This window comes from Sus scrofa, chromosome 17, assembly GCF_000003025.6.
Source record: "Sus scrofa isolate TJ Tabasco breed Duroc chromosome 17, Sscrofa11.1, whole genome shotgun sequence".
Classification (NCBI taxonomy): domain Eukaryota; kingdom Metazoa; phylum Chordata; class Mammalia; order Artiodactyla; family Suidae; genus Sus; species Sus scrofa.
Genome location: NC_010459.5, coordinates 32,918,100 through 32,943,040, shown reverse-complemented (window position 1 = coordinate 32,943,040; position 24,941 = coordinate 32,918,100). Strand labels below are relative to the sequence as shown.

The 24,941-nt window shown below is 48.7% G+C and overlaps 1 protein-coding gene across 11 annotated transcripts in view; it reads left to right on the top strand.

Moving 5' to 3' along the window:
- Positions 1–24,941, top strand: part of EBF4 (early B-cell factor 4) — a 69,817-nt gene that overhangs the window by 1,583 nt on the left and 43,293 nt on the right. For all 11 annotated transcript variants that reach the window (XR_002339956.1, XR_002339955.1, XM_021077750.1 and 8 more), the window contains 5 exons: positions 9,508–9,664; positions 9,873–9,936; positions 10,458–10,513; positions 11,960–12,033; positions 13,257–13,325. Coding sequence is in view for 9 of the 11 variants with exons in the window: in XM_021077750.1 (XP_020933409.1) it covers positions 9,508–9,664; positions 9,873–9,936; positions 10,458–10,513; positions 11,960–12,033; positions 13,257–13,325 (420 nt within the window). In the remaining 2 variants the exon portion in view is untranslated. The remainder of the gene's footprint in view (positions 1–9,507; positions 9,665–9,872; positions 9,937–10,457; positions 10,514–11,959; positions 12,034–13,256; positions 13,326–24,941) is intronic.

The following is a 24,941-nucleotide window of genomic DNA, read 5'->3' as shown; positions in this document are numbered from 1 at the left end:
TGGACTCCTGGATTTGGAAAGAAAGTAGAAAGATTTGTTGACCTCTGCCCACACCACCTGGGCTCCAGGCTTTTTGTACCCCCAGCTGCGAGCAAGGGGAGGGGAGGTTAGACATCCTACCCCCGGAGTTCTCAGTGGCTGGGACTAGGGAGGCGCTGCCTCTGCAACAACCTGAAGCACAAGGGAGCTGCGCTCCCCAGAGCTCTGAGCAGCCGCTTGTCCAGCAGCCTGAAGAGATTCTGCTGGAGGGTTTCCAGGGCCAAGCAGGCCTGGCCACTGGCCACACATTCACACCCCCAGCCCTGTTCAGGGACTCCTCGCCACCTCGCCACCAACCTCAACCTCACCCCTTAACAGACACACATCTTGTTTTGTGTTCAAACTGAATGGTGTTTCTGCACTCCTGTGCTTTCATGGCTGTCTGTCCAGAGGGACCACCAGGGCGTCTTTCTGGAGCTCACCTCTTTGGAAAGAGAAAGGGTCTTGCCTAGGAATTCATTTACATACTTTTACTCATAACTATATTCCAGAGAATATGGGAAATGGAACACAAATCCCCACCTCTCTCATACAACTAGAGTCACATTTTAGTGTATTTCCTTCTCGTCTTTCTTCCTCCTAACATATTTTTTTTCCTGTGTTATACATACCATTCTGTATCCTGCCTGTTTTTCTGTTGGTCCTGTTTTTCAATTTAACTTGAGATGGTCAATTTCTTTGTCTTTTTTCCTCCACCACCAGCTGTGTCGTGAGCGCTCCTTGTAAGGGTGGGTGGAGCGTTCCAGTGGGGCCTGGGGGTTTAAGGTTCCTGCTTGTCTCTGACCCAGCCCTGTGTCCCCGCCGCCGCTGCTGGCAGATTCGATGAGAAGGAAGCAGACGGGAGGGAGACCAGGAGGGAGACTGTGCCCTTGTAGCCCATGTGGGTGCAGGAGGCGTGGGAGGTGAGGCTCTTCCCACAAGATGGGGCATCAGCAGTGTGGTCTGTACACGGGGAAGAGGTCTTTAGTGGGGTCGAGGTGTCCAGTCTGAGTCCCCAGAGCCACATCACTGGGACTTGGAAGGTCTCCGCAGTTTGAAGAGAGGCATTTCTTCAGGCTGCTCATCTCCAAGTCCAGAGACTTCTCTGTCTCAGGCACAGACTGGGAGTCCCCACGCGTTTGGTTGTCTCTGGACGCCTCCTTGCTAGGGTATCGGGCTACTCCTTTCCCGTTCTTCATTCTTCCGAGGCACCTGCCCATTGGTTCTCCCTCCTCCATCAGTCCTCTCTTGGGGTCTTTGCATCCCAGAACAGCCACAACAGAAATCCCTTTCCCTGCCCTGCCCCCTTCACCTCTGCCTGGCTCCTCTCCCTCTGTCTCGGGGGAGCTTGCTCAGCAGAGCTCCCCGAAAGGCTGCTTTGGGTCTCACGACTGTCTTTGATGTGCTCTTCGCCTTCGCCCCACAGCCGCCTGGTTGTTCAAGGCTTCTGGATGGTCCCCTCTGTGTCCCATTCCGAATCACGGTGCCCACGGCCAGCTTTTAACCATGACGCACACTCTTGCCCTCCACGGCTTTCCTCTTGAATGTGAAGGTTAACCTGCCCCAGTTTATCACCTCCAGCCTGCTAGCCCGCTGCCCCAGCCTCTCAGCACACCCCAAAAACATCTGCCATGCACCGGTGGCAAAGCAATATGTTCAAAGAACTTTTCTCTGATCACGTCTGTCCCCAGTTAAAGGTTCAGTGACCCCCCCCCCCAGCGTCCTCCCAGTCAGCATCCAAGGCCCATCACAGTCTGACCCCAAGCTTCCTGTCAGCCTCTGTGTGACACTTGGCATCCAGCAATGTCTCTTGAAACAGCACCCACACACCCACTGAATAAAATCTGAAAACCCCCGCGAGCCTCCCCGTCCCCCAGAACCTTCTTTGTCTGTGCCCTCCCACCCGACCCAGAAGAGCAGCCCTTAGAGCTAAGGATGCTTGGCACAGGCCAGAGTGAGCTGTGTGCTGCCTGTCCCCACTTCCTTGTCCTGCCAGCCTACGCCTCCCTTTAGGACACGGGTGGTGGCTCCTCCATCCTTGTGTCTGCAGCACCAGACTCGACAGTCTCCAGCGGGCCGGGAGGCAATGAGTATCTGCTGGAGGAGCCAGTGTGCATGTTAGAAGTTTCCCAAATCTTTTTTTGTTGGGCTCCCCTGTCCACATTGGTGGTTTCCAGGGTCTCCCTGACCCCAGGTAGCAGGTACTAGAGCAGGTGCTGCTTCGCAGCTTTCCAACACCAAGGTTTTTCAGAAGGAGAAGGCTCAGAGCCTGCTGAGATCAGTGAGGGAGGCTCTGCCAACAGGAAGGAAAGTTCTGAGCAAAAGAGAGGTAGAGAGAAAAGACAGGTTGCATACCCACGCACGGAGGTAGTGGGGGAGGCGGGTGCGGAGGGCTGGAAGGGTCTCCCTAGCGAGGACCTCTGCACGAGGACCCCTGGCCATTGTGATGACTGTCCCCGCCCTGGGCCAACAAGACTTTATCTCCGAGAGCCGTAGCCCAGCCCCAGCCCACGTCCCCTGGAATCCCCTGCAGACCCACATCCTCTTGCTGGGGTTCCCAGCCCAGAAGCGGCTCTCCTCGCCTTCTGATGTGATTCCTGGCCCAGGGAGGCTCCTGGAGGACCCGGGCCAGACCTCCGCTTTGAGCTGGTGGTCCCAGAACGCTAGCATGGCCCTGAGAGGGAGGCCAGCTGGGGCTGCCTTTCCTGTAAGCAGCTGCAGGCCAGCCTCCCTGCTAGGAAATGCTTTTGTTTGCTTTAATAATTAATCGCCGGTTCCTCAGCCTGGGACCTGGCAGGCAGGCCTGCGGGTGGGTGGCGAGGGGGTGGGCAGAGAAAAGCTGGGTGGACAGTCTTTAGGTGGAGCTGAGAACAAGAGGAAGAGCGGGAGAGCTGGCTGGGGAGATCCTCCCCTGCGCCTCGCTGAGGACCTGCTGGCTGAGACAGTTTCCTGGCGGGGGAGGGGGGGGAGCAGAGCGCCTGCTGGGCAGTGGGAGCAGGGGCTCTGAAGCAGCCCAAAGCCTCCTCTCCAGCAGGCGCTTCTAGACACAGGTTCTGGGCAGCTGTCACTAGACACCAGGTGCTCCTTCTGCCAGCATCGTTGCATTGTCAGGGTGGGTTCGCCTCAGTGAGCTGCTGCCTTTTTTCTTTTCCTTTCTTTTTATAGCTGCACCCATGGCATATGCAAGTGCCCAGGCTAGGAGTTGAACTGAAGCGGCAGCTGCTGGCCTACCCCATAGCCACAGCAACGCTGGATCCGAGCTGTATCTGTGACCTATGCCACAGCTTGCACGCCGGATTTTTAACCCACTGAGCAAAGCCAGGAATCTCACTCACATCCTCACAGAGACAAAGTCAGGTCCTTAACCCACTGAGCCACAGTGGGCACTCCAAGCTGCTGCTTTTATCTTCCCAGGCTCTGGGCAGGGATAAGCCATAGATCTTGGCTGGGGCCAGGAATGCCAGGCTCAGCGTGCTGATTATCAGCAGTCCCAGGGGCCCAAGGGATGCCTGCAGGGAGAGCCAGGGCCAGTGGGCTCCTTGGAGGAAGAGAAGGTGCAGAGGAGAGGAAGTGGGGGACTTGTACAGCGGTGCTAGGATGGGGGAAAGTGAGCCGGATTTAGCAGAGCTGTTAAGAAGCCTGAGACAGAGGGTGAAAGGGAGCTCAAAAAGAGGTCTCCCCACTGCTGATGGCCTCAGGGCTTCTCCCCATTTCCCCAGCATCCTAGGTTCCGAGATGGATCAGGCACATGCCCAGGCACTGCTTAGAACCTTGGGCTGCCAAGGTGGGAAAGGGTTAGGGTTTTGGTAGAGGGCAGGGGGAGGCAGAAAGCTGAGGGTGCCTCTGAGGGGGATGCCAAAGCTCCAGTCAAGGCCATTTGTCCTTCGTGGGGTTTGGGATGCTTGTGTTAAGTTGCTTGTATTTGGAGTTTCTTGGTGGCTCAGCGGGTTAAGGATCTGCTGTTGTCACTGCTGTGGCTCAGGTTCATTTCCTGGCCCAGGAACGTCTCTATGCCACAGGCATGGCCCAAAAAATAAAATAAATTGCTCATATTTATAATAAGCATGTAATCAAGGATGTAAAGAGTTACCAATGGCCTTGAGAGTCGAGAGCAGAGACTGGCTCTGAGTGAGGAGATGGCTCTGATGAGATCCAGCAGCTGCTGTGAGAAGGGTCCTGGGGCATTGCGCTCAGCCTCACAAAGGAGCATCTCCAGGGACCCCCTAGGTGGGCCCAGCAAGAGCAGCCCGACAGCTGCAGCCCCCAGCATGTCCCCACAGGCATCCCCCTCTACTCCGGAGCACAGGGTACCCGACCGACTCCTCCGGCTGTGAAGGTCAGGTTGCCCTTGGTGTCACCTTTAACCTGGATTCCCAGCACGGTCGGTGCTCGGGGAGCCCACACACACCCAGGCTTGCTACAAGGCAGAGGTCCTCCCGCCAGAAAATAGCTAAGTGCACCAAAGCTCTTCTGTCACAATCTCCTTTAATGTGACTGCTATTTCAAAACAGAAGATGGGAAGCGGCGGAGTGGGCCAGGGTGGGAATCGGAAAATGAGCACTTTCTCCTCTCACATGCAGGCTCTTAGTACAGGCACAAATGCCCCACCATCTCAGCACACCCTGGAGTTGATAGGAAAGTGTTTTGAACATTTCACGGAACAGTCTTTTTAAGAAAGCAAGATGTGGGATTCATTTTGGAGTCTTACAAAAGTGGTTAATGTGGCCGTTTTCATCACTCAGCTGCATTTACCTGGAAAAGGCGCATATGTGGCACGCTTTGTGCACTAATCATGCTAAGTGAGTGAGCCGTTTCTGAATTATAGGCTCCGGCACCACATGTACCAGGTGAGGCCGTTCTCATGCATATCTGCCAAGCTGCACTCAGGCCCCTGGGCAGTAGCGTTGCTGCTTCCGTATGGTCGGCTGGGAGTTGGAACCCTGCCCACACCCCCTGGGGACCTTTGGGGAAGAGTCTACTTTCCTAAGACTTTCTTAAAACATCAGAGCCCACTGCCCAGCTGTCCACCTGTCCAGAAGCACCTGAGAAATGATGCCCCGGAAGCCCTCAGCCAGGGACCAACTGGGGTTGGTGGATAAAGACCCCAGCTTCCTGGTCCAGCCCTCTGATGGGGTAGCTGACGCACGTTCTAGACTGGTTTCCAGAGCTCCCCGGGGACGGAGCGGCAGCTGCCCACAGCGGTAACTTGGGGCGAATGCACCTGTTAATGGGCTGCCTTTCCTCCTCGCTCATTCCCCTGCCCCGCCAGGGTTTCCCAGAATCACTTCCCACATGAAGTGTTGGAATCCTTGTTGGAATCTTTGTCTCAGCATCTGCTTCTGGGAAAACCCAAATAAAGCTCTTGCCTCTCCAGACTTGCAGGGCTCTGCTCCTTCCTTCCTTTCATGAAGGATTCCTCTCAATAGACATCCCCTCGGTGTCTCCCCACACCCCCGTGGATGTCTTAGGTGGCCCCCCCTTTGGAGATCACAGAATCAGAGACCTTGGCCTTCATCCGCCTCTAAGCTGGTGTGGGAGCCCACGTCTGCTCCCAGGGTGTCCCGGCAGGCCTCTCAGAACCCCCACAGCCTATCTTCTGAGTCGTTTGAGCATATTTCTGTGTTTCTTTTTTTCTCTTCTTTAATCTTGATTTGTTTTCATCTCATGCGAGCATCAACACTTCCCAAGGGGACATGAGCAAAAGTCTCCCCCCCTTCCCCTCTCCCCTTGGGGCTTTTGGGGCCCCACCCGAGGTTGCGGATTGGTCACCTACCACAGGTGCCATAGAGGTGCCTGGGGAAACTTGGAGAAACCTGGAGAAGGAAGGCGCAGCCCAGACCTGCAGCTGCCACTCTAGCTGCTCTGCTAATCCTCATATGTCATTCCCCGACTGTGTTCATAGAAAAATCTGAGGATGTCTTTAAACGAGAACCTCTTCTGTTTCACCTTGACCTTCTCATTTGTCCCTTAGGGGTACGGACCAGGTAAACCAGAGACATCCACAGACCAGGAACAGTGCTGGGCCTGCCGAGCAGGGGTCTTGCCCCCGCCCCTGCAGTCCTCTCCTGGTCTGCTGGGGACCCAGGGCGCTTCCTCATATTGGTCTGTTGTCATGCTAGTAATCCCGTCCCCAGGCTATAAACTAGCCACCTCTGTCCCATTGCTTTGCATGGATGGGTGTGAGCCCAGGAGGATGATTGGGCCTTGGACCCACTAAGCAAGGCGGGGAAGGGAAGGTGATGCTGGGTTGCTTCGGGGTGAGTGGACGGGAGCCTGGTCCCACTGCAGGCTTGGGCTCAGGCATGTGAGGCAGTGCAGCCCCTCAGTGCCCCACAGCTGGTCCACAGACCCCAGGCACGGGGACCTGCTTTCTTTCCTCCTCTCTGCCCCCAGTCCCTACTCTCTTCTTGGGAATTCCCTCCTGCTGGGAGGGCAGGACCCGAGAAGCGAGCTTAGCTTGGGGCTTGGGGCAGACCTTCTAGGTTTGGTCCTAGGAGTCTGGCAGGAGCCAGCAGGCAGCCAGGACCCGGGACTGACTGGGATTGCCAAGAGCGATGGGTGGGAAGGGATGCTCAGGCCAGCATCATTGACTCCGTGCAGGAGGGTCCATGCAGAAAGGATTTGTGAGTGGTCCCGGGGACTGTGTTCTTGCTCAGCCTCCACCCCTCCTCCTTCTTTCTCTAGACCCTCTGTCCCCACTGTCTGACACCCTTCCAGGCACCAGCACCTTTCCTGGGCTAGATGCCAGTAAGGGGCAGAGTGATCTGGGATGGCTCCACCGCCCACCCCCTCCTGGCCTTCCCTCCTCCCCACCCCCACCAAGGTGGTCCTAGAACCTGTCGCTGGGGATCCTCACTCTCCCTAAGCTGGTCTGGGGGGCCAGAGGGAGGAGTCAGGGTTCCTGCCTTATTAGCATATTCATCAACAGTAATCAGTGACCTGCTGTGATCAAAGCCCTCTTCAGGCTTCCCTGCCTCTTGGCAAGTGGGAATCAGGAGGGTCAAGGCCTAGACTTGAAGACCTAAGCCTGGGGAGGACGAGAGGAAGGAGTGGGGGGAGAATGATCCTGGAGAAGGAACATGTAGAAAGAACCTTTGGTGGAGGAGAGAAGGTGTTGGTGGCCCCCTCCTCCTCTGGATCAGGGACAAGCGAGACCCATCACTTCTGCCTCTGAAATCAGCATTTCCTATGGACCACTGCGGCTCCCAAGCAGGCTTTCAGGAGAAGGAACAATTTTCATTTTATTGTTTATTTATTTACTGTAATCGGTATGAGTAAAACACAAGCTTCTCAAGCCCATGACATTTCAGATATGGCTTCACATGATGCCCAGTGAGAGTAAGTTGATTTTAAATTATATGAAGATAGGCGTTCCCACTGTGGCACAGTGGGTTAAGAATCTGACTGCAGGGAGTTCCCACTGGGGCTCTGTGGTTACCAACCCAAGTTGTGTCCATGAGGATGCATATTTGATCCCTGGCCTCACCCGTGGGTTAAGGATCCAGCATCTCCATGAGCTGTGGTATAGCTCACAGACGCGGCTCGGATCTGGTGTCACTGTGGCAGCTGCAGCTCCAATTTGACCCCTAGCCTAAGAACTTCCAAATGCCACATGTGTGGCCCTGAAAAGCAAAAAAATAAAAAAAAAAAAAAAAAAAAAAAAGAGTGCAGCCTCTCAGGTCGCTGTGGAGGCAGGGTTCAATCCCTGGCCCAGTGCAGTGGGTTGAAGGATCCAGCTTTGCTGAAGCTGTGGCATAGATCACAGCTGTGGCTCGGATTCAGTCCCTGGCCTGGGAACTTCCATATATCTCAGGTTCCGCCCTAAAAAACAAATAAATCTATTATATGAAGATAAAGATTAAGTAGTGATGAAAATGGCAGATGTTGTCCCAGTGGAGCATCTGTGATGGGGACTCTGGTCTAGATGGCTCTCAGGGCATTTCCACCATCCTCCTCCCCACCTCATCCCTGCAGCAGCCTCTCCCTTTTCTACCACACTGAGACCTCCCTGCCTGCAGCATCTTCTAAGCCCTGCCTGACTTAGGAGCCTTCTGGTGGCCTTAAGTCATATTTCCCATCTGCGTCCCTTCATCTGTCACAGAAGGAATTATTATTATTATTATTATTATTATTATTATTATTATTATTATTTTGCTTTTTAGGGCCTCAGCCACGGCATATGGAGTTTCCCAGGCTAGGGATCAAATCAGAGCTCCAGCAGCTGGCCTACGCCACAGCCACAGCAACGCAGGATCCGAGCCCTGTCTGCCACCTACACCGCAGCTCACTGGATCCTTAACCCACTGAGCAAGGCCAGGGATCAAACCTACGTCCTCATGGATGCTAGTCAGATTCCTTAACTGCTGAGCCATGATAGGAACTCCAGAATTAATTTTTTTCTTCGTTGACTGTTATCATCTTTTATCCAGTAACATCTTTTAGGAGCACCCACCCCTCAGACTTGTTACAGCCTCTTCCCTCCCCTGCCAGGCATTTCACTCTGGCCCATGTGGTACCATGTGGCCAGCACTCAGTACCTCACTGGGTTCAGGAAATAGTTGATGAGTGGGGCCTTGGTTCTTCTCCTCCTCCTGCTCTCACCTTGGCTTTGTTTCTGGGACCAGTTTCTGATGAGCCAGGAGAAAGCCCTTGGCAAAGCTGGACCAGAAAATCCTTCTCCCCAAGGGAGCAGTGGTTGTCTTTCTGAAGGAATGAAGGCAGGTCTGTCTACACCTGGGGAGGGCGCCCTCACCTTCAGTCATAGGCCAGGGTCCAGGCTGGGCAGAGGAACTTCCTCATCTCCCAGGCAACACCGTAGGTGCAGGTACACAGTCGTGAGCCAGGGTAAAGTGGGATATTCATTCCAGAACCTCCTGGCTGCCCCTTAGGGTACTCAGAGGACCTCTGGTCAGTAAGATGGGCTGCTTATACGTTTGGTTTAGAGATCACCCTTTCAAAATGTGAGGCCCAGGAGTTCCCTTCATGGCTCAGTGATTAACGAACCCAACTAGGATCCATGAGGATGCGGATTCGATCCCTGGCCCTGCTCCGTGGGTTAGGGATCTGGCGTGGCCGTGAGATGTGGTATAGGTCACAGACATGGCTCAGAACCCCTGTGGCTGTGGCTGTGGCGTAGGCCAGCAGCTGTAGCTCTGATTCGACCCCCAAGCCTGGGAACTTCCATATGCCACAGGTGTGGCCCTAAAAAAAAAAGCAAAATGTGAGGCCCAGGGAAAAGTCTGCCAAGGAATCTGGCAACCATGCCTCTGTTGCCACCTGCTGTGCCGCTTATTCCCCTGGGAGCAGGCTAGGCTGACCTCAGGGCTGAGAGGGTCCTGACAAGGGGGGAGTTGACCTGGCCAATTTCTTGCCCAACCCTTGACATCAGAGCCAAGTCCTGGCCAGCGCCCCCTACCTGGTCAGAGCTGATGGGGGCTTTCTCCCCAGAGGGCATTTCCGGTGGTTTCCCAGCATCTTTCCTCCCCACAGTGGCGTGGGCCTGGCACGAGCACATTTTGAGAAGCAGCCTCCCTCCAACCTCAGGAAATCCAACTTCTTCCACTTCGTGCTGGCCATGTACGACCGGCAGGGGCAGCCGGTGGAGGTGGAACGCACAGCCTTCATTGACTTTGTGGAAAAAGACCGAGTGAGAGGCTCGTGGGCTCTCCGGGAAGGGCCAGGGTGGCGGTGGGGAGGGCTTCAGGGAACCCCCTCCCACCCGAGCAGCCGATGGGTAGGTGGTGGAGGAGTGGAGGGAGGGGGTGGGGAGAAAAGCTGAGCGGGAAAGGGGGGAGGGGAGGGGCTGGAGGATCCCTGGGAGCAGCCAGCATCTTCCCCATCCTGTGCCCCTGCAGGAGCCTGGGGCTGAAAAGACAAACAACGGGATCCATTATCGCCTCCGACTGGTGTATAACAACGGTGAGCGAAGCCCACTGCCCCCTGGGTATCACAGCGACACACACGACGCACGCTGTCGGGATGGAGGAGGCCGGGCTCCAGCTGGGGAGGGTGCGGAGGGTGTTCAGTCATCAGAAGCCACCGGGGCGGTGGGGGTGGGGGTAGAGGGATGGACTGCGGGTCTGGGGTTAGTAGATGCAAACTATTCCGTGTGGAATGGATAAGCAAGGAGGCCCTGCTCTACAGCATAGGGAACTATGTCCAGTCTCTTGGGATAAAACAGGAGGGAAGATAATAGGAGACAAAGAATGTACGTATCTGTATAGCCGGGTCACTTTGCTGTACAGCCAAAATTGCACAACATTGTAAATCAACTATACTTTAATAATTAAAAAGATGAAGATACATCTATGGCACAGCACGTGCGCACACACACACACACACACACGAAAGAAAGAAAGAGAAAAAGAAAGCAAGTAAGAAAGAAAAGAAGCTACAGGGGCTCCGCATACAGCAGGCCCTCTCTGCCTTCCCACCCTTAGGACTTCGGACAGAACAGGACCTCTATGTGCGCCTCATCGATTCCATGTCCAAGCAGGTGAGCCAGCCCAGGGGATGCTCCGGCCTGTCCAGCCTGAGCGAGCATCCTTGTCCCCGCCCTCGCCTCCCCATGCCCTTCATCCCCACCAGTCTAGCTCCCCCAGCTCCCAGCACGGCCCACAGGAAGAGGCTGTGTGGCTTTTGCCCTCTGGACATGAAAAGGACAGTATTAGTACAAAGACTTTGTCTTGGGTTCTGTTATCAAGGATCTAGCGTAGATGGGGATTCAGGTTCTCGAGGGTTATTGGGAGGAAGGGAAACGCTCTTGGAAGGGGAAGCAGGGCAGCTAGGGGAGGGGGTGGGGGATGCTCAGCAAGGGTGCGGCCTCGGCCTCCACGGGGAGGCCCAGAGAAGGAATGGCCCAAGCATTGAGGCAAGGAGGCCAGGGTTCTGTCCCCTGGATCAGTTAGTCACTGGCTGGGGACCACTCCCAAGGGGAGACGGTAACCTTCCAGGCATTTTCAGGGGAAGCCGCTCCTATCGGCAGAGAGCAGTTCTCATGGGAAAGCGCTTAGCAGCTAGCACTACCTGCGGCTGAGGGATGGGTGCACTGGTCCAGGAGAGGGGACTGGATGGGACCCCAAAGCTCCTACCGCAGACTCTGAGCACCTTGCTGACTTGAAAAGACAGAGGAAGCAGACTGGGGGGCAGGGGGACAGTGTGAGGAGCTCGGGCAGCTGAAACCTGAGTCAGCCCTGGTGGACTCTGCGAGTAGCAGGGCCTCAAGTCTCAGGCTTATTCAGAGAAGCCTTGCCTGCTGGTTATGAGCAGGGCTGAGTCTCGGATGGGAAGATCGGTGGCCTGCACGCAAGGTGGAGGCAGGCTTTCCACAGAGATGGCCTTCTTGCAGCCTCACCCCATCCCAGGGCAGAGGAAGAAGTGGTGTGTTTCTAGAAAGGCTGGGATCACTGTGGTGTGGGAGGCAGGCCAGGCAGTGGCAAAGTGAGCCTGGGTGGCTGACACGTCCAGAGAGAGGGGGGATGGCTGGGAGGCACAGAGTTTATAAAGTGGGAAGCCAGTAAGATGGGACGCTCACTCCTTGCTTCAGGGCAGGGGACAGGCTGCAGGAGGGGCTTGGGAGCCTGATCCCACAGTCCAAGAGGAAGCCGTTGGCCTGGCCTGGCCAGGGGCGGTGGTAGGGATGGGGAGAGGGGCTGAGGAGCTGGCGGGACTGCCTAAGGGACCCTGCAGCCTGGCCTTGGTCCTGGTGGTCCGGGGACCTCCCTGACCAGGAAGCAGAGCTGGCTCCAGGAAGCACGGCCTGTGGACAGACAGGCCCTCTTGCCGATTCTGGTGGTGGTCCTGGTTGGTGGATCCAGGCTCCCAGCCCCCGCTTGGCACTCCTGGGCCCCCAGAGAGAGTTGGAGGGCGTGCTCTTCCCCGGGGCAGGAGCCACGGGCCCCTTATCCTTGGCCTTGAGAGGAGCCTCCTTCCCCTTCCCCAGGCCATCATCTACGAGGGGCAGGACAAGAACCCCGAAATGTGCCGAGTGCTGCTCACCCACGAGATCATGTGCAGGTGAGAAGGGCCGGGTCACCTGCCCTTTGCCCCTTAGCCCAGCTGTTGCCCAGGACTCGCACCAGGCCCTGCCCTCGCCATCGCTGCCACCACCCCCTCTCCCCGCTGATCCCCAGGGAGGCCTGGTGTGGGGAGGTGATGAGGTAGGAGTGAGGCCCCTGGGCACAGGGCTGGCAGAGGAGAGGGTCCTTGAGGCCCCATTAGCCAGGCCTGTTTATGTGGCTTCTCCGAGTGTTTTTGTAAGAGAGGCCTCCTGCTGCTCCGAGGAAGCTTGACTAATAAAGCTCTGGGGAGGACCCCCCGGGGGAGGTGGGGGCAGGGCCTGGGCCTCCCGATTAGCTGTGGAGCTAGAGGAGGAAAATTTGCTACCTCTTCTGTGAACTTCAGGGAACCTTCTGGGTGGACAGGATGCGGACAGGGGCGGGCAGCTCTTGGCTCCCCTTCTCTGATGCCCCAGAGCTTAGCATTTCTAGGCAAGGGCTCCCCGGGAGATGCCAGTCAGCCAGGGTCCTCTAGGCAGGTCCTCATGTACGGAAAAGAGACTAGTGTTCAAAAATCTGGCTGGGGCAGTGGCTGCTCTTGGGATGGGCAGTACTGGAAGGGGGCACGATGGGGTTTCTAGGGCACTGGTCACAGGGTATTTCTTGGTCTGGGTGCTGGTTACATAGGTGGGTTCACTTTGTGATAATTCATAAGCTGCATGCTGACGATTTGAGCCCCCTCCTTCCTTTCTGTCTGTCTGTCTGTCTTTTTAGGGCCATACCTGTGGCATATGGAGGTTCCCAGGCTAGGGGTCAAATCGGAGCTGGAGCTGCCGACCTACACCCCAGCCACAGCAACACCAGATCCAAGCTGTGTCTCTGACCTGCACCACAGGATTTGAGCTCTTTTCTATATGTGTAAAGTGTACAGACAGTAAGTGGCCAGCCTCCCACCCATTTCTGGATCCTCCTGGAGCCACATGCCTTTGGGAAAAGGTTTTCCTGGCCAACCTTATTCCCAGGGCTGGTCTCTGCAGGTCCGCATGTAGGACCCTCAACTGCCTTTCTCCCCCAGGCGTCTGGGAGTGAGCCCCTCTGGCCCAGGGATTCCAGAAATTCCATACTCAGAGACACGTCATCAGCATCCTCACCCAGGAGCACCCCCCCCACACACACACACCACACCCTGTAATTTCCCTGTCCTTCACCCCCTTTCTCCTTCCCTTCCTCCTCATCTTTCAGCCGGTGCTGTGACCGGAAGAGCTGTGGCAACCGGAATGAGACGCCCTCGGACCCCGTCATCATTGATAGGTACAGGCTGGGCTGTGGGAGGAGGGCCTGGCAGCTGCAAGGCTAGAGAAGGCTGGGATCAGCCACAGAGCCCAGGGGCACCCCCCCCCCCCCCCCCCCGTTGGTGGCTCTAAGCAGAGAGAATTGGTCCCCTGAGTGAAGCTCCTGTTGGCAGACTTTCTGGAGCTGGGCCTTGTTGCCTGAGAGGAGCCAGGAAGGGCAGGGGGAGGGGCAGGAGGGGCTGGAAGGGCTTGTCCCGGTTCCTCCTCTGTGCGGTGTGACTTGACTTCTCTGAATGTCTGTTTCCTGTGTTTGAAAAATCGGGAAACACTTGGCAGGTTGCACTCTTAGGATTGTCAAGGTGATGCATGTGAATATGCATACTCCCATCATGATTTTTTAAATGATTTTATTTCTTCTTGAATAGGAAATACGTATAAGGTACACAGTTCAAAAGGTATAAAAGAGTAAATAATAAAAATCTGTCCCACTTCTTCGTATAACATCTTGTACTTACCTTTTTATTTGCAACAATATATCTTAGAGCTCATTCCATATTGGAACATAAACCTGCCTTGTTCTCCTTTCAGGAGATAAACCATTCACACGGTACAAAAATTCAGGTTTAAAAGGATTGACAGCAAAGTCACCCACCTCTGCCTCTGACCCACCTGTTGTCCTCCATATAATCAGGCATGGATACCAGCTCCATGGCTGTCCTTCCTGGGATAGTCGGTGCAAGAAAATGCAGACAAATATTCTTTTTGCACCTTTCTCTTTGTCTCTTTATTTTTATAAAATGGTGGTATACTAAACATACTTTTTAGACCTTTCTTTTTCTCTAAAATATGTATATATTTCATATATAAATAATCAATATATATATTTGGGTTACTATCGGGACACAAGAAGTCTCCTTATACTTTTTTGCTGCTGCAATATAGTCCCTTGCATGGACGGACTATAGTTTTTTTTAAATAGTTGCTATTGCTGGACGTTTTGGCTGTTTTCATTCTTTTTCAAGGATAGAATATGCTGCAGTGAATTACCCTGTCCATGGGTTACTTCCCTCATGTGTGAATTTACATGAAGGCTATTACTTAAAAGTAGGAGAGCTGGGGCAGAGGAGATGTGCATTTGTACTTTTGATAGTGACTGCCAGTTTGTCCTCTGCAGAGATTATACCAATTGATAGTCACCCCAGCTATTTTGAGAATGCCTGTTGCTGCACTCTGGCCAATTAGTATGTTGTTTATTCATTCAACAAGTAATTTTGTAACATCTACCCTGTGCCAGGGTTTCTTCCATATGCTATGGATAAAGCAGTGACCAACATGGATGAAAAGCCTTGTGTTGATGGGCTTAGCATCTCGTAGGAGAGAGAGACATTAACTAACTGAATGACTAAAATGGGAAGCATGTTATCTGGGGGAAGGATGTTCTTAGCAAGAGTATACCTGCTGGAGTTCCCGTCGTGGTGCAGCGGAAACAAATCCGACTAGGGACCATGAGGTTGCGGGTTCCATCCCTGGCCTTGTTCAGTGGGTTAATGATCCAGCGTTGCTGTGAGCTGTGGTGTAGTTTACAGATTTGGCTCAGATCCCGTGTTGCTGTGGCTCTGGCGTAGGCCGGCAGCAACAGATTCCATTAGACCCCTAGCTTGGAAACCTCCATATGCTGTGGGTATGGCCCTAAAAAGACCAAAAAAAAAAAAAAAAAAAAATGACCTGCAGGAAGCAAGGGTGGGGGCAGGAAGGCAAGTTCAGAAACCATCACAATTATCCAGGGGAGATGATGGAGGCTGTGACAGAGGGGATGTTATCGAGAAGAAGTGGCTGGATCCTGGATACACTTCATAGGCAGGACTGACAGGATTTGTTATGGAAGGAGAGACAAGGCAACAGAGCAAGAGACGTCACAACAGATCCAAGGTTTCTGACCTAAACAAGTTTAAGGGATGAGCTCCTATCTTCTGAGACAGAGGAGACTTCAGGCGAAGCGGGTTGATTTTGGACATGTTTAAGATACTCGCTAGGCGTCCAGGCGGAGGTGTTGAAAAGCCGCTGACAACTTGAGTGTCGATCTCAAGGGGAAGGTCCGGGCTACAGATGCAGATTTGAATGAGTGAAATCATTGTGGGCATGCGCGTTGAAAGAGGTCTAAGATCTGTAAGGTGTCAGTGTTCAGAGATCATGGACGTGTGGAACCAGCAAAGGAGAATGTGCAGCAGCAGCCAATAAAGTAGAAGGAAAATCAAGGGAGTGGAGTCCTGGAAGCGTAGCTAGAAAGGCTATCCCCTGGAGTTCCCATCATGGCTCAGTGGTTAACGAATCCGACTAGGAACCACGAGGTTGCAGTTTCGATCAGTGGGTTAAGATCCGGCGTTGCCGTGAGCTGTGGTGTAGGTCACAGGCACGGCTCGGATCCTGCGTTGCTGTGGCTCTGGTGTAGGCCGGCAGCTACAGCTCTTATTCAACCCCTAGCCTGGGAACCTCCACATGTTGCGGGTGTGGCCCTAGAAAAGACAAAAAAAAAAAAAAAAAAGAAAGAAAGAAAAATTATCCCCCAAAGGAGGCAGTAGTCAACTACATCACATGCTGCTTGTGGATGTGAAAAAAATGACTAAGAATTAACCATTAGATTTAGCAATGTGGGGGACATTAGTGACCTCAGCAGGATCTGTATTTCAGCGGCAAAAGGGGCAGAATTCTTTTTAAAAAAATTCTGTTGGGGTAGGAGTTCCCGTCATGGCTCAGTGGTTAACGAATCCAATTAAGAACCATGAGGTTGTGGGTTCGATTCCTGGCCTTGCTCAGTGGGTTAAGGATCCAGCGTTGCCTTGAGCTGTGGTGTAGTTGCAGACGTGGCTCTGATCCTGCGTTGCTGTGGCTCTGGCGTAGGCTGGTGGCTACAACTCCGATTGGACCCCTAGCCTGGGAACCTCCATATGCGGCGGAAGTGGCCCAAGAAATGGCAAAAAGACAAAAAATAAATAAATACAAATTAAAAATTCTATTGTTCCCATCGTGGTGCAGTGGAAACAAATCCGACTAGGAACCATGATCCCTGGCCTCGCTCAGTGGGTTAACAAAAAGACAAAAGACAAAAAAAAAAAAAAAAAAAAAAGACAAAAGACAAAAAAAAAATTCTATTGGAATATAGTTGATTTACAAAGTAGTGTTAATTTCAGGCATACAGCATAGTAAATCATTTATACATATACATATATCCATTCCTTTTCAGATTCTTTTCCCATGTAATTTAGCACATATTGCTGAGTAAATTTCCCTGTGCTATAAGTAGATCCCCATAACCTGTAAAAGGGTCAGAATTCTGATAGGAGTGTGTCTAGAAGAGAGTGGGAGAAGGAGTTCCTATCATGGTTCGGTGGTTAATGAACTCGACTAGCATCCATGAGGACATGTGTTTGATCCCTGGCCTCGATCAGTGGGTTAAGGATGCGGCATTGCCGTGAGCTGTGGTGTAGGTCACAGACCGGCTCAGATCCTGCATTGCTGTGGGTGTGGCATAGGCCAGCAGCTGTAGCTCACATTTGACCCCTAGCCTGGGAACCTCCTGGGAGAAGAGAGATTCGAGGCAGTTCCTTCAAAGGAACTCTGGAGTTTCACTCTAAAGGGATCAAAGAAACAGGGTGGTGAGAGGAGCACAGTGAAGGTCAAGAAAAAAAATGTAGCTTGTTCAGATGCTGATGATTAAACCCAGTAGGAAATGGGGAATTGATGATGTAGGAAGTAGAAGGGAGAAGGGCTGAAGCAGTGTCCTCTAGTCAGCAGAGGGCAGGGGATCTGCTGCACAGGCGGAGGACTGGTTTTTGCTGGGGGCACAGACAGTTATCCACCGAAATAGCAGGGAAAACGGAGAACTTTACTACATATGGAACTTGGTATATGGGTGTATGCAACATAGGTGCTTGCAGGCTTTCTTTTCCTAGTGCTTTGTTTTTTCAGTGAACTAGGGAGCGAGGTAAACAGTTGAGGATGAGGATGGTAAGAGAGGCACTAGGACATGAAAATGGTTGATCAGAAGAGTGAGTGGAAATGTTCTGTGATGGCCAATCAAGCACTAAGGGGCTGCCTGGGATTTGTGATCATAAATTTAAAGTGAGACATTTCCCCAGCCCTGCTGAGCCGCGGGAGTGCAGGGGCAGAACAGGTGAGTGATTGCACATAGCCACAGTTAGGGGTTTGCCGGTGAATACGGTGACCCATGAGAAAGCAAGAGAACGAAACGTGGAAGCAAGGGGGTGTTTACAAAAGTGGAACAAGAAATTTAAGCTGGGTAAGGAGAAGAGTATGGGAAAGTGAAGAAAAGGCAGGATGAATGGAACATTGGTACTGATGGGGCCCCAAAATTACTGGAGTTGAGGTACTAGAAGGGAGCTGAGCTAGAGGTTGGAAGAGGGTTAGAGAGTAGGTTTTCTGTGGGTATGATTCTTTGGAAATGGCATTTATTAGTAATGTGTGGCCAGGGGAGGGTGAAGACAAGGTCATGGGAGGAGAGATATTCAAGGAGTGGAAAGGAGAATGTGTTGGAAGAATTATATATTTATATTGATAATCACCAGGAATTCTGATTGATTTTAATATTTCGTAGATCCTAGATACTGATCCTTTGTCAAGGAAGTATATATCGAGTATAACATGGTAGTTACATTTAACAAATTTTTTTGTCTTTTTTTTTTTTTGGTCTTTTTGGGCCACACCTGCAGCATATGGAGGGTCCCAGCTAGGGGCTGAATCAGAGCTATATCCGCTGGCCTATGCCACAGCCACAGCAGTGCTGGATCCAAGCCACATCTTTGACCTACACCATAGCTGAGGGCCACACTGGATCCTTAACCCACTGAGCAAGGCCAGGGATTGACCCTGCATCCTCATGGATGCTAGTCAGATGTGTTTCTGCTGAGCCACGACGGGAACTCCTATCAATATTTTCCTCATGGATTTCATTCTGTGTTTTATTTAAGCAATCGTTCTCCAGGCTGAGTCATAAATTCTCCTATATTTTCTTCTAAAGATTGCACGGTTTTTCCTTTTATATTTAGGATGATAACCATGTGGAACTAATCGGGGGCCATGGTGTGAATTAAGGTATCAATATAATTATTTTTATTTATGAATCACTAATTATTCTAATATCACTTACTGAATAGCTCATCCTTTCTTACTGAGCTGCAATACTGACTATGTCCTAAATCAAATTTCCTTCTATTCGTGGGTCTGTTCCCAGGTTCTTTATTTTATTCCCTTGATCTATCTGATAATCTTGTGCTAACATGGCATTGTTGAATCACTATAGCTTTATAAAAATGATATAGACAAACATGTATGGCAAATCTCCCATCTTTTTTTTTTTTTTTTGTGTGTGTGTGTGTCTTTTTAGGGCTGCACCAGCGGCATATGGAGGATTCCACTGAGCAAGTCCAGGGATCAAACCTGCGTCCTCATGGATGCTAGTCAGATTCATTTCTGCTGAGCCACAACAGGAAGTCCAGCAAATCTCCCATTTCTTGTTTTTTAGGGGCAAACTGGCTATTTTGACCTTTTGTGTTTCCATGTAAATTTTAGAATCCCGAGTTCCTGCTGTGGTTCAGTGGGTTAAGAACCCAACGTAGTATACATGAGGACGTGGATCGATCCCTGGCCTCACTCGGTGGGTTAAGGATCTGGCATTGCCACAAGCTGCGGTGCAGGTTGTAGGTACAGCTCGGATGCAGCATTGTTGTGACTGTGGATGGCCTCCGCTGCGCCCGCGACTCAACCCCTAGCCTGGGAACTTCCTGAGGCCACAGGTGCAGCCACAAAAAGAAAAAACAAAACAAAATTTTAGAATCCACTTAGGAAGTTCCACATTAACAATACATACACATGCACCCACCTTTGCTGGGTTTGTACAGTTAACTTATACATCAGTTTGGAGGAGAATTCACGTCTTTATGCTGTTGAGTCTTTATATCCATGTAGATCTTCTTTAATGCCTTTCTATAAAGGTTGATAATTTTCTCAATTTTTTCAATAAAGGCCGTATCTACTTAATTGTTTTCTTAATTTACTCATTCCATAAAAGTTTTTTGAGCACCTTCTATGTACCAGGCACTGTTCTAGGTTCTGGGAATACAACTATAAACAAAGCAGTCCAAAATATCCATACCCATGAAAGGATAAGACATTGGGGAGATGGGCAATAAACAATAATTATGGTGGAAGGTGATAGGCAAGAAAAATAGGGAAAAATAAAATTGATCAGAAATTTAGGGTTGGGGAGGTGTGATTTTAATGGAAGGGTCACAGTAGGGTAAATTAAGATGGTGGAGTTTGAGGAAAGACTTGAGGTGAGGGAATGAAACATTCAAATGTACAGGTCTAGCTTATTTCTAGGTATAATTTATACTTCGTTGTTATTGTAAATTATATCTTTTGCTATGTCTTCTACATCTTTGTTGATAGTATAGAGAAATATGATTGATATTTGCATTTAAATCTTTGTCTTTAGATTTTTTTTCTTTTTTTTATAGAGAGGACATCTGATATAAACATGACTTTTGTTTTTCCCATCCAATTCCTATGTATTTTCTTTATTTTCCTTCCTTTACTGCACTGTCTAGAATCTCAAGTACAGCCTTGAGAAGATAAGCAATAGTAATGAGCAGTCTTGTCCTGTTTTTATTTTAAAGAAAATATTTCTAATATTTCACCATTAAAAATGTTGCCAACTATAGCTATTTGGTAACTATACTTCATCAAGTTAAAAAGGGTTGCTGTGAGCATTTTAAATTTTTTTCATGGACAGATGTTGAATTTCACAGGTTTTTCTCTACGTGTATTGAGTAGATCATATGGCTTTTCTCCTTTAAACTGTTAATGTACTGAATTTCATTAATGGATTTTCTAATTCTGAACCACTTCTGGTATAAGCCTAACTTGATGATTTACTATCTTCTTTATATGCTACAGGACTTGCTTTATTAATAATATTTAGGATTTTTGCATTTACAATTAGCTTGTAATTCTCTTTTCTTACAATGTCCTAGTATGGTTTTGACCATCCGTGATAATTAGATGGGGCATGTTCTTTCATTATTCGCTAAATGAGTTTGTATTTGTTCATAATGGTTTTTTCCTTGAAAATTTGCTTCTAGATTGTGGGGTTAGGGAGGAGAGAATTTTAAAGCTATTTATTCAAATGTTGATGGCTATAGGACTATTTAGACCTTTTATTTCCTTTTTACTCTATTTTGGTGAGTTATTTAAGGAATTTTGTTCATTGTACATAAGTTTTCAAATTCGTTCCCATAAAGTTGTTCATAATGTTCTCTTATTTTTTGATCTCTGCTCTATCTTTAGCTGTGAATCTTTTCAGTTCCTGATATTTTTATTTATTTTTATTATTATTATTTTTTTTTTTTTTTTTGTCTTTTTGCTATTTCTTTGGGCCACTCCCGTGGCATATGGAGATTCCCAGGCTAGGGGTCTAATCGGAGCTATAGCCGCTGTAGCCACCAGCCTACACCAGAGCCACAGCAACGTGGGATCCAAGCCGCGTCTGCAACCTACACAACAGCTCACGGCAACACCGGATCCTTAACCCACTGAGCAGGGGCAGGGATCGAACCTGCAACCTCATGGTTCCTAGTCAGATTCGTTAACCGCTGCACCACTTTGGGAACTCCTCCTGATATTTTTATATCATATCTTTCTCCTTGATAAGTTTTTCCAGCAATTCTTCAGTCTTATTAGTCTTTTCTAAAAACTAACTTACAGCTTTATCAATTTTTTTCTAGTGTTTGTTTTGCATTACATTAATTCTGCATTCATATTTATTATTTCTCCTTCAGTTCTTTGAGTTTATTTTGTTGTTCTTTAATTCTTTTTTTTTAATAATTTTTTTAATTTTCCCACTGTACAGCAAGGGGGTCAGGTTATCCTTACATGTATACATTACAATTACATTTTTTCCCCCACCGTTTGTTCTGTTGCAACATGTGTTGTTCTTTAATTCTTAAGTTGCATGTTTAGCTCATTGACTTTCTTCTCTACCTAATATACCATTTACTATGTCATTTCCTGAAAAGAGTTTTCCTGTATCTCTCATTATTATATCTCATATTTTCATTCACTCAGTTCCAAAGTTTACTAAATTTCTTGTGAGTTCTCTTTTAATACATGGGCTATTGGGAGTTCCCGTTGTGACCCAGTGGATTAAGAACCCAACACAGTGTCCACAAGGATGCAGGTTCCATCCTTGGCCTTGCTAAGTGGGTTAAGGATCTGGGTGTTGCCTCAAGCTGCTCTGTAGATTCCAGATGTGACCAGGATCCTGCATTGCTGTGGCTGTGGTGTAGACCAGCAGTTGCAGCTCTGGTTTTTTTGTTTGTTTGTTTGTTTGTCTTTTTGCCATTTCTTGGGCCACTCCCACAGCATATGGAGGTTCCCAGGATAGGGGTTGAATCAGAGCTGCAGCCACTGGCCTATGCCACAGCCACAGCAACGCTGGATCCGAGCCGTGTCTGCAACCTACACCACAGCTCACCGCGAGGCCAGATCGTTAACCCACTGAGCAAGGGCAGGGACCGAACCTGCAACCTCATGGTTCCTAGTCGGATTCGTTAACCACTGCACCACGACGGGAACTCCTATCATTATTCTTGAAATCAGGTAATATAGGTCTTCCAACTTTGTTTCTTCATTGCAACTTTTTTTTTTTTTTTTGCTTTTTTTTTTTTTTTTTTTTTTTTTAGGGCTGCACCCACAGCATATGGCGGTTCCCAGGCTAGTGGTCCAATCGGAGCTGTAGCTGCCAGTCTATGCCACAGCCACGACAACGCCATATCCTTAACCCACTGAACGGGCCAGGAATCAAACCTTCAACCTCATGGTTCCTACTCAGATCCATTTCTGCTGCGCCAGTATGGGAACTCCCACTGCAACTTTTTTCTTAGCATTTCCATGTGAATTTGGGCACTAGCTTGTTAATTTCCACAAAAATCCCATTAAGATATTGATTGGGGTTACTTTGAATCTATAGATCAATTTGGGGAAATTGATAATCTTAACAATATTGAGTCTTCCAACTTACTTAGATTTTTCTCACTCTCATCAATATTTTGCAGGGTTTTTTTTTTTTTTTTTTGAGTTCCCATCATGGCTCAGTGGTTAACGACTTCCACTAGGAACCATGAGGTTGTGGGTTCGATCCCTGGCCTCTCTCAGTGGGTTAAGGATCTGGTGTGGCCATGAGCTCTGGTGTAGGTCACAGATGAGGCTCGGATCCCAAGTTGCTGTGGCTCTGTCCTAGGCTGGTGGCTACAGCTCCGCTTAGACCTCTAGCCTGGGAACCTCCATATGCCACAGGTGTGGTTGTAGAAAAGACAAAAGACGAAAAAAAGAATTGTAGTTTTTAGAGTACAGATCTTTCACATTGTTTGTTTAGATTTATCCCTCAGTATTTCTTTATTTTGATGCGATTGTAAATGCTGTTTTAAATTTCAATTCCTAATTTTTTTATTTCTGGTATGTATGAGTTTTGTGTGACTGGTTCTGTAGCCTGCAGCCTTGCTAAACTCACTTATTAGTTCTAGTACCTTTTTATAGAGTCCATCAGATTATAGACAATCTTCTCATCTGTAAATAAAGACACTTTTATTTATTCCTTTCCAATCTGGGTGTCTTTTATTTCTTTTTCTTGCCCGATGGTGCTGGCTGGACTTTCCAGTACAATGTTGGTAGTCGTGGTGGTGAGAAACATATCCTGTTCCTGATCTTGGTGGAAAGCATTCAGTCTTTCACCATCATGTGTGAATGTATGTGTGTAGATACGTATGTATCATGCGTTATGTCTGTGTGTGTAGCTATAGGTTTTTCATAGATGCCTTTTATCAGGTTGAAGTTCTCTACTATTTTTAGTTACTGAGAATTTTTATCAGAAATCAATATTAGAGAGTTTCCGTTGTGGCTCAGTGGTTAACGAACCTGACTAGTATCCATGAGGATGCGGGTTCGATCCCTGGCCTCGCTCAGTGGGTTAAGGATCTGGTGTGGCCGTGAGCTGTGGTGTAGGTCACAGACGAGGCTCAGATCCCGAGTTGCTGTGGCTGTGGAGTAGGCTGGCAGCTGTAGCTCTAATTTGACCCCTAGCCTGGGAACCTCCATATGCCACAGGTGCAGCCCTAAAAAGGCAAAAGACAAAAAAAAAAAAAAGAAAAAAGAAATCAATGTTAGATTTTGTAGAGGGCTTGTTCTGCATCTATTATGATGATTTTTTAGTTTAATATGAGAAATTATATCATTTGGTTTTCCAATGTTAAACCAACCTTGCATTTCCCAGATGAACCTCCCTTGGTCATGAGGTGTTATTTTTTAGTATATTGTTGGATTCAGTTTACTAAAATTTTAAGTTTTTACATTTATGTTCATGATAAATATTTGTCTCTAATTTTCTTAGAACGTTTTTGTCTCGTTTTGGTATCTGGTATGCTGAGTATACCTATATACTATAGGCCTATATGGTTAGTTGGGAGGTATGTCCAACTTTTCAGTTTTTTTGGAAGAGTTTGTGTAGAATCGGCGTTACTTCTAACTTACGTGTGGGGTGGAATTCACCAGTGAAGCCATCTGAGCCCAGGCTTTTCTTTGTAGTAAGTATTTTAACTAAAATTTCAATATCTCTAATGCAATAGGTTATCTACTTTTTCTAAAATGAAATTTGATAATTTGTATCTTTTAAGAATCTTTTAATTTGTATCTTTTCTAGAATGAAATTTGATGATTTGTATCTTTTAGGGATCTTTTAATTTGTATCTTTTAAGGACCATTTCTTAGAAGTTATTTTTTAAGCATAAAATTATTTATAATACTACCTTTCCATTTAATATCTCTAGAATCTGCAGTGATGTTACCACTCCCATTTCTGATATTGGCAAGTGGTATCTTCTCTCTTTTTTCCTGATTATTGTGACTACAGGTTTATCCATTTCATTGACTTTCTAAAAGAACTTTTTGGTTTCATTGATTTTTTTTTTCCATTGTCTGTTTCCTCTTTTTCTATTTTTTAATTCCTTTATTCTGCTTGTTTTAGGTTAATTTCTTCTTCTTTTTTTTTTTTTTTTTTTCTGGTTTCCTAGAGTGGAACCTGAAGCCATTGATTTAAGACCTTTCTTTCTGTCTAATAATGATTTTTAGTGCTACATATTTCTCCCTAAGTACTTCTTTAGGTTCACACCATAAATTGTGCTATGTTGTGTTTTCATTTCCATTTAACTAAAAATACTTTCTAATTTCCCTTTTGAGTTTTTTTTTTTAACCCGTGTATTATTTAGTTTCAAAACTTTGGGGGATTGTCTTAAGATCTTTCTGTGATTGATTTCTAATTTAATTCAATTGTTGTCAGAGAAAATATATTTTTTATAGCTTGAATCCTTTTGAGTCTTTTGAGACTTGCTTTATGGCCCAGAATATAGCCTACCTTGGTAAATATAATGTGGTGTACACTTGAGAAGAATGTGTATTCTGTTGCTGTTGGATGGAGTGTCCTATAATCAAACAGGTCAAGTTAGTTGATAAGTGTTGTTTGAGCCAAGTGTATCCTAACTGATTTTCTGCCTGTTTTTTCTGTTATTGA